Source organism: Carassius auratus, chromosome 24 (genome assembly GCF_003368295.1).
Source record: "Carassius auratus strain Wakin chromosome 24, ASM336829v1, whole genome shotgun sequence".
NCBI lineage: Eukaryota > Metazoa > Chordata > Actinopteri > Cypriniformes > Cyprinidae > Carassius > Carassius auratus.
In genome coordinates this window covers 21,013,279-21,023,405 of record NC_039266.1, presented here as the reverse complement: position 1 = coordinate 21,023,405, position 10,127 = coordinate 21,013,279, and the positions used below count along the sequence as shown (strand labels likewise).

The following is a 10,127-nucleotide window of genomic DNA, read 5'->3' as shown; positions in this document are numbered from 1 at the left end:
TCTATACTAACAAAGGTCAAGACTCGGAATCGCTGAACAAAGCGTAAAGGATGGTAATAAACTAAATTGAGGATGTCCACAACATTAGTATGGTAAGTGACCTCGCGTGTTACCTTTTTGTTTTTCTGAAACTCTCGCAGGGTTGCCAGGTTTTCACAACACTCAATTGCTACACAAAAGTCACTAGCCTTATGGCGCTTTGAAGGGGATAAAGTACAAGATTTTTGGCGAGGTTACCCTGGTAAATATTGCAGGAGCTAAATATCACGATACGTCTTGGCAACATTTCGTCTGTCTGAGAAGAGATTTGAGATCTCTGAGTCGGCTCCTAAAGAATCCCACTCTTATTGTAAGCAAAGTGAGTTTAACCACAGGTTAACCCCCAATTTTCCTACAGGACAGATCAATGACATTTTTAGTAATATTCTTGTTCTTGGTACTGTTTTTAATCCACTGAAACATGATGTTTTTTTTTTATAAAATATCTGCTTCACCACTGGTATGTTTGTGTGTTATTAACCTGTTTCACTTCCTCTCACAGCATCTGTGGTTGATCCCAGGTTCTTGAGGAAGGTTTTTGTACTGGTCTTAATCACTGTGTGAATCTATAACCACCTAAGTCACCGAAGCAATAATACTCTCCACTGTCTTCATTCTGAGCTCCACTGATGACCAGCTGGAAATCTTTATCAGATCCACTTCCACTAAATCGAGATGGGATGGAAGAATATCGGATATGTCCTTGATAGATGAGGAGTTTAGGAGCATCTCCCGGTTTCTTGAGGTACCAGCTAAGACAATATTTACTATCACACCAGTTACCAACATTATGACTGGTTTTACATGCTATTGTAACTGATTGTCCTGATCCAACAGTCTTCTGCGAAGGGATTTGAGTCACTGTCACTGTCACTTGATCGGAATCTGTTAATAGTAATACAATTATTAAGACACAAAGTACTTAAAAAAAAAATATATAACAGAATAGTAGAGATTAAAGCTGAAAGTTACCTTGAACAGAAAGAGTCAGCGACATAAAGAAGATGATGAGAAAAATTAAAAATGCCATTTTTTGTGGTTTGATTATCATAAAAGCAGGTCATAGTTATGAAAAGAAAAACACAGGATTATATAGCTGAAAGTATCACGCCGCTGAAATGACCATGCAAATTGTGCTGTTCACATGAAAATGATCTTCAGTTGAACACCAGAATTGTGCATTTAAAGTTAATATATATATATCTAACTAAATATAAAGAAACTAAAACTAAAAGTCTATTTTTTTATATTTTACTAACCTGTTTAATAGTGTACAGTTTCAGGCCATAAAATAATAGTATGAAGGATAATGAAGGGCAAAATGAGATTGGCTCCTAATGCAACAGTATTGACCTATGATCATATTTTATTTTGTACATCCTATAAAATTCAAGTAATTCAAGTTTTATTATATAAGCATAAAAATGTATTTGGGTGTAATTTCATGTATAGCAGGTTTTGGTATAAAGTATGTAACAGAACTTCTTATTTCTTAACAGAAAATCTTATAGTTTAAGCAAGTCAAACGCGGTATACATAAAAAAAATACACTTTGTATTTTACAGTAAAAAATTTGTAAAAAAATATATGACAATGACATTAAAAGAAGTTCAAAATAAAGCTAATAAAAGTAATTATATATATATATATATATATATATATATATATATATATATTGTTTACTGTTGCTGTTCAGTAATCTAATATTATTTTACAACTGTATTAATTTTTGTAAATAATATTTTAATTTTAATGTAAAAATATTTTATATTATATTTTATAAAACAAATAGGCGAGGATTAAGCAATACAATTAAATAGATTTTGCTTCATTTATTGTAAGTAAATAAATGGTGTTAATTGCTACTAACAAGTAAAATGTAAATATTTTTAGCATTTTGTCTAAATGTTTTCTTGTCCTAAATATAATAAAAAAGGATGTTAGAGTGAATTAAATGTTATAAAAAAAAAAAAATATCACTGAGAACAACAGCTCAGTTCAAAAGTATTAAAAATTACATTATAAATAGTTAAATAGCACTGAAAACTTGATCTGTAATTTAAACATGATTCTCTAATGCATAATCTAGATTTCATCTCAGATTTACTGGCACATTAAATGAATAAAAGTCTAAAACAGTATGTAAAATAAACTTAAATCTTTAAATGCTAAATTGTACTATAACCAGTTTCACTTCCTCCCCGTCAGCACCTGTGTGTTTCAGTTCAGTCAGTGTGAATGAGACTGAGGGAGGGTTTTGTACGACCCTTTATCACTGTGTGAACACATACTTGTTGTCAATCTTGTGTCGGGGCATAAAGTAATATTGTGCTTCGTCTTCTTTCTGGACTCCACTGATGGTCAGAGTGAAGTCAGTGTGAGCGCCATTGCCGCTGAATCTAGATGGGATGTTTGAGGGGCGCTGGTGTATGTAATAAATGAGGAGTTTGGGAGCCTGTCCAGGTTTGTGCTGGTACCAGGACACGCAGTTCCTCCATAGACTACAGTCAGCAACCGGTGAGTTGGTTTTGCAGTTTATTTTGACCGTTTCATCACGTTGAGAAGTTAGGACTTGAGGAGTCTGAGTCACTGTCACTTGTCCATTTGAGCCTGTATAATAAATGGTTAGAAATCTCTTCATCATGTCTCATTAAAAAATATAAATCATTGCTTATTTGACCTACCTTGAATACCAATAGCCAGTATGCAGATGGGAATGATGGAAAACATAGCTGTTGTCAGCTCTACTGTCATTAAATGTTGCTCTTGTATGAAACACTAAACTGACAAGGTTATAAAGACCAGAGAAGGTTAAAGTTCTGTTAATGCAAATGATCTTGTCAGTGTAAATATTCTGCTTACACTGGGTGGAATAGGAAATGTTTCCACACGGAAGAAGTTCAATGATTCGTATTAGAGTAGATATCTCTCAACCTCCTCTAAATAATAGAAATTAAAGTGTATCATAAAGGTGAAAGAGTTCTGAGTTTAAAGTAAATGTTTTGCAGGGAGGGACTGAAAGTCCTAGTTACATAAACATAGCCACTCTTTATTTAGAGCTAGTTTGAGCAGCTAGCAGTTACACAAAGAGTAATCAGTCATTTTGGATTCAAATTAGACTAATCTACTTTTTTATTAGTGACTTTAAAAATGTATGACAAATTTTGATGAAAAATAAAAAGAGGATCCTGTGCTCTCTTCAATCCACATGTAACATGATTTCAAGTCATCAATTAATTCTTCCAAAAAAAGGTCCCTAAAGTATTTTACAAGTAACAAATTTATTTACTGTATACTGAAAAAAAGGATTACATGCTGAGATGCAATCAGTGTTGTCTTTAGTATTACATCTCTCTCTCTCTCTCTCTCTCTCTCTCTCTCTCTCTCTCTCTATATATATATATAAATGATTAATTGCATCCAAAATACGTTTTGTTTGCATAATATGTGTGTACTGTGTATATTTATTATGTATTTATAATAACACACATGCATGTATATAGTTCAGAAGAAAATATTTTATATATTAAATATACTTTTAATATTAATGAATAATTATAATATAAATTATATTAATATAAATATGGATATTTTCAAAATATACACTGTATGTGTGTGTATTTATATATACATAATAAATATACAATGCAAACAAAAACTTATTTTTGATGCGATCAATCACAATTAATCATTTGACCGCACTTAATATATAAATCATGAATACAAGAAGCATTTCTATTTCAGAAAAAAAATTGATGACTACTTTTTAAAGACTAGTTTAAGTTGTTTATGCAACTGACCACAAAATGTACTTTATTTTACCCTATTAATTTGCTTTGTTGAATATATATTTAGTTTGTGTATGTTAATGTTTTTGTACACTCGTAACGTTTCTGTAAGTGTTCCAGTTTAGCTGTTACAGCTATTTTTTTGTTAAATTAATAGTCTGTTTAAAGTCCCCGTGAAACGGAAGTTGCAAACGGCTTTTCTCCAGTGTTGTGACGTATTTCCGAGAGAAACGGAATAATAAATGAGGAAATTAGTGGGCGTGGCTTATTTTCCAACTAGCACCTGATTGGATCTAGATAAGTAGGTGTGTTCACTTGCATGAGACATGGTTCATTTCAACTCACCGTTGTCAAACTTTGTGAGGTACCAACGGTGTACACTGACGGGACAGCGTTATCTGTTAATGACAGATATTTCAAGAACCCCATTACGTGTTCGTTCCTAATTTTGGAGTATTCGCGCGTGAAGTGTTTCGAGCACATCCGTGAACACTCTGTTATCCCTCCTTCCTCGAAATGTAATAAAATCGATCCATCTGGACCGTAACGAGGGAATTTTAAGGGAAAAGTGTTCCGTGAGTTCCACAACCAAAAATGCACCTCCTCGCCATCTTTCCCTTCACGCGCTGTCAATGCTCGCAAACACACAGGCAGCCTGTCAGCTGTCAGTTGGAGGGGCGTGGTTACGGATTAAGCAGACGCCCAATTCCTCAAGCCTACGTCATCAGTGAAGGTCCTCCAATGCAGAGGGGAGGGGCATTTTCAGATTTTGATTAAAGATTATGAAGCCAAAAAATTTTTTTGTGTGGATTGACTCGCATGGATGAATTGTTCAGCACAAAACGATCAATTTAGGCGAACAAAGTAAATATAGTCATTTTGATTTCATGTGTACTTTAATGTAATCAGGTTGTTTTTAGTCCTATTAAATAATGTGTCTGATATGAGTAAAATCAGTTAATATTTTTTTTTCAACAGAACTACAATATATATTTTATCTAACAATTTTCTCCAGAAACATAATATTTTATCTGTTGATTCGAAGCATATTATCATCTCACACAAATATTTTGCACACACCGTTTCAGTTTCCTTGAAATTGCCTTGATGTCCCTTAAATCAGAGTTATTTTTAAGTGAGTTCAAAATAATGAATAAAAGTGGTTAAAGCAAAATTTATCTATATCCTGCATTTCTCCTCCATTTGTGTGTGCAGAAGATGTCAGAGGTGACTGAGGGCTGAAGAAAGTGAGCAGAATGGGTTATTCAGCTGCAATAAAATTCCTGTCTGCAGAATAACACATGACAAGATCCCATAAGCCAGGCAATCCTGATGCTTCCCAGTAGGTCCTGCTCTCTCCTGGGAATGAAGCCATATCTGAGTCCCCTATGACAGGTAGGAGTCGCATGCATCATTTATTTATGAATGTAAAACGGGGCTCCCTTCGGGGCAGTGAACATCTGGCACCGTGCTGTTCTATTCTGGGAGAATCACTCCTCCCTGCTCATGCAAATAGACTTTCACTTCTGATTTTATGCGCACAGGTTCATTGGTTAAATGCATTGGACTGAAACAGATATGTTGGTTGTTTGTTTTCATTTTTTTATTTATTTACACTTGAGTTGTTTTTCATCATGACATTTTAATTGGAGCACATTGTCACATTTTTGTATTTTCTTTTAATGCACTATATTAATTGCATAATCATTAAACACAAATATTATATATATATATATATATATATATATATATATATATATATATATATATATATATATATATATATATATATTTATATATATATATATATGTGTGTGTGTGTGTGTGTGTGTGTGTGTGTGTGTGTGTATATATATATGCACTCATATGCTGCCACTAGATGGCTGTACAGTACAGAATTCCACAGCTTCTATCTCCACGGAGCACACGTTTGTCATCATCATTCTGTAATGGAATCATTTACAATTTTTAGGTCATCAGGCAGACACAAAGATGCCCAAACTTCACTCTCACACACTTTTCATTTCACTCTGGTTAAAAATGATTTCCCTCCATCTACCTTTCTAACAATATCCAAACTAGAATTGCCAAGCTAAATATTTATTTCAGAGTGTGGATTAGTTTTTTAGGCTGACAACACTCCTGTGTTTGTCCTAGTTTTAATTTTCAAGGAAGGTTGATTTCTAACTTCTCTTATTACCTGTATTACAGTACCACTAGGTGGCCTCAGTAAACTTCCAAGAGTGATGTCTTAAAATTGAAAATTAGGCTGTAAATTACTCACCCTCAAGGTATTCTAGGTATTTAAGACTTTCTTCCCTCAGACGAATCCAATCCGAGAATCCAGCCTTTGGGCTGAACTTCACAAAGCCGACCTCATACATCGTCCACCCTGAACTGCTTCCATGTACAACAGTAAACGTGAACTAGAATAAAGGGATTATTATGTTTTTATATATGGTTATTTTTCTTACAAAAAATGCATGGATTTGCTATCTGATCGGATCTGTGAGACACTTTAAGGATGGGGGCTTTTTATTTAACATCTTTTGGACTGAAGCACATTAACACCACCTGAGTGGCATTAAACAGCTTGAATGGTCAAAGACAATTTTTAATATAACTCCGACTGGATTCGTCTGAAATAAGAAAGCCATATACACCTAAGATGCCTTGAGGGTGAGGAATTTATGGCCTAATTTTATTTTATTTTTTATTTTTTTACATTTTAATATATTAAAATTAATTATTTAGAATCCTTAGCGAGCATCGGAGACTTCTTTCATGAACATTAAAAACAAATCTTAAGGACTTACCAAAAAAATGGTATATGTCCTTTTTATAATGTTATGAGCAATGTCCAAAAAAAGAGAGAAAGAGAGAGAACTTCCACTGCATTACAGCTTTCTTATGTTTTTTTTTTTTTGTTGCTTTCCTTATAATATAATAATGAATTGTATAAAAGCACCCTTTTTTCATTATTTTCAACAGAACTACAAGAGGAAAAATCAAAGTCTGTGTAGGGGGCCTCCAAAAATTGACTTTGACGAAGAGAGACCTTGTAGTTATAAAGGTTGAGAGCCACTGATCTAGAGCGGTCTAAACTGTCACAGCTTTCAGCTACATTGGCCAGCATGTAATAATTTAATTTTCCAAGCAAAATAGCCTTTGGGCTGAACTTCATTTCAATATTCATTGTACAGGTACAGCAAGATTAGGTAAGTTTGTCCCTGGATGTTCTCTTCTAGTTACAAGCAAATTTCCAATCTTTTTTTCAGGCAGCAGTGATGAAGAGGTGAAGATATGAGCTGTGATAGTGACAATTGCTTTTCCCTCATTTCCTATTTAAAAAAAATTCATACATGTCATTTCAAAAATGTCATTATCATGCATAATTTTGCATGTTTAATTCAGAGCTGCTTCTCTAGAGCTCTGCATACTTTAACTGAAATGTTTTTATGTTTGTTTGTTAATATGCCGTTTTTCTTCAAATGGCATGTACTAGCTGGTGGATAAAGAATATTATTCTTGGAAATGAAAAAAAAAAAAAAAGAGTAGAAAATGGAATTTCACCTGCTTGTTACGTTCTTAAACTCGTTTAAGAAGCTTCCCGTAGACAAAACAGCACAACAGAGTAGATTTGAAAGCCCTAAATGTTCTCCGAGTGCAAAATCAATAAACACATCTAAAAGCATTTACCTTAGACCTCATACGTCTGAAACAAACATCCAAATAATGTGCACCATTCCGCATTAATGTCAGTTTTAGCTATGACCAAATCTGCCATCGTAATGTCTCAACCCATGTGATGGCAAATTCACAGTCTCCTGAAATTGCTTTCAAAATGCCATTGCAGGCATTAAGGCACTTCAATTCATGCAGGAGAACTGCTTTACTGTCATCAGAATCCTGTGAGAGCAGTTTGAGAGGTGGAGATAAGGCAGGATACTGTACACAGGCCACAGAAAATGTCTCGCTCCACGCCTCTTCTTTATGGGAACTGTAAATCCTGAGTGCCTGGAGCATAGATGCTTCCCTCATTCATTTTCAAAGAGTTATCTTGCCATATGAGGATTTCATACTCAATGTTTGTCTGAAATTACCTTAAAGATTTCTGTTAGTTCATAAAATACAGTTAAATATGTTATATTAGACCAATCAGTTGCTGCATCCAATGGTAATTTCCTAATATTCATTGTTGTTTATGGCAATGCAATAGAGCAGGTGCTACTTTCATGTTACTCGTATCACACTGACTTGTGTGGAAGCTTGTTTCAGCCACAGAATTAAAAAAAAAAAAAAAAAAAAGTAATTGCTACTTTTTCTCCCACAATTGTATTTAGATCTTGCATTTCTCATTTCTTTAATCAGAATACTCCCCATGAAGTAAAAAAAAATAAAGATGATTGCAACTTTTTACCTTACAGTTTTGAATTCAGTCGCTACACTAGACTTATTTAAATTAGAATTGCAAGTTCGAAAATCGGAATGATACATAATGCATTTTTGACTTAAGATTTTTTTTTTTTTGTATTCCAGTTTATTGCGAGTTTTCTCACAATTCTGATTTATGAAATAGACGCCATGTGTTTTTTTTTATTTTATTTTTTTTTTTATTTCCGTGGCAGAAACAAGCTTCTATAGACTTGCTCTTTCTCTTTCAGACAAACAAAGTTGCCACCATCTTGCTAGTTATATATTGTCATGAAAATGGCTTCAGATGACTTCAGTATTAATACTATAATGTTGCAGTGTTCATCTTGTTGCTAGGACAATTGGTTTAGACATTGTAATGAATTGTTTTCTTGGTGATATACACCTAAAAATAAAGTATTTCATCACCATATGTTAATTTATATATTAATTATATTAATCACTACCTACAATTTTTATTTAAACCAAGCGTGACCAACTTAAATTGCATGCAGACCTTGCAAATGGAGATACTTTTGTAATGACTTGATTTTGACCGCAAAGATTGGCCAAACCACAGTAAATGTTGACCTAGCGCAACAGTCAGACATGTCTGCATGTTTAAATAGAACAACAATGGCAAATAAAAGCAGTGAAATGTAAATTGTGGGATTGTGGTATCGTGAAAACGTGCATTGTTTGATTATTAGTGAGATTTGTGCCTACAGCTCTTGGAAAATGATAGTTTTCAACATTTTATCTGGAGCTCAAAAAGCTCAAGCCACCAATTTACTGGCTATAGAGAGCTTTTTAGATTTTCAGGGAAGACAGGTCAACTGTGAAATAGACTTACTGATAAAACCCTGCCTTTACAAATATCACACCGGGTCATTGTAGAACTTGTTTAATTTAAAACTGAAAAAAAAAAAAAATAGTCTGTTTATATGGCAAAATGTCAGGTCAGATGATTGAAAATTATCTTGGATGTTACAGTCTCAATCTCAAACTCTTTATTTTATTATTAACCAGAAGATGGCAAAGGTGAGCTGTCAGACATGTGTATAAGTGATCATATAAGCATTCCTTCTTTCCTCCTATCTCTCTCTGTTTAATAAGTGATCACTTGAATTTCTTAAGTCATAGCATCATAACTAAAAACAACTGTTCTGTCTGGACAAGTTTGAATCAAATCCTTAAGCCCATTAAACTTTATTGTGTAACTCGTCCCACACCATTTGTGCTGCAAACATTTTGTTGAGGAGAGGTGTGTCACTAACAGTGGATTGTCAACTCACATTTCCTTCTTAAAATGATTTAATTGATTATGTAGATTGTCTGTACTACTAATATGTATCCTGTCATAATTATATGTCTTTGATTGTGAAACATCTATGGTCCTCTGAGAAAATGACCAGGAGTGGTTGAAATTACTGTAGTTTATATGATAGAAATAAATCCAGAATGCACGAAAAATGGCAACATCTCTATTTAACAGTATATGTACAGAAAGACAATAGAGTACAAATTTGCTATGCAGAGTGATTCTTAGGTTTGTCTGTGATTAGTTGCAGTGGGTATATTTTCTGAGACACAAACAGCCAATTACCACTTCATTGAGATGTATAAATGTTCATCATGCAATGCCTTCATTTAACTGGAAGTTAAACGAAGATTTAGACGTTCTCATAACAGACAAGCACAAATTTGAATGGCAGTGCCGTGAAAGATGTTCTTAATTAAGATTTTCATTAATGAGTCAATAATGAGCACTCTTTCAGAGTGTGTCAGAAGACACCCAGCGGGCAAATAAGAATCTGTTCATTAAGTACCGTGGTTATATTTGAGGAAGAGTTTCTCTTGATGTTAAAATAATCAATTTGTAAGCGT

At 33.7% G+C, this 10,127-nt stretch overlaps 1 gene segment (V, D, J or C); it reads right to left on the bottom strand.

Annotated features, from left to right (window-relative positions):
• Window positions 1-2,031: 2,031 nt before the first annotated feature.
• LOC113042635 (immunoglobulin kappa variable 4-1-like) lies at window positions 2,032-3,072 on the bottom strand. The segment is given in 2 exon segments: window positions 2,032-2,649; window positions 2,724-3,072. Coding segments are annotated over 2 exon segments (408 nt in total).
• Window positions 3,073-10,127: the final 7,055 nt, after the last annotated feature.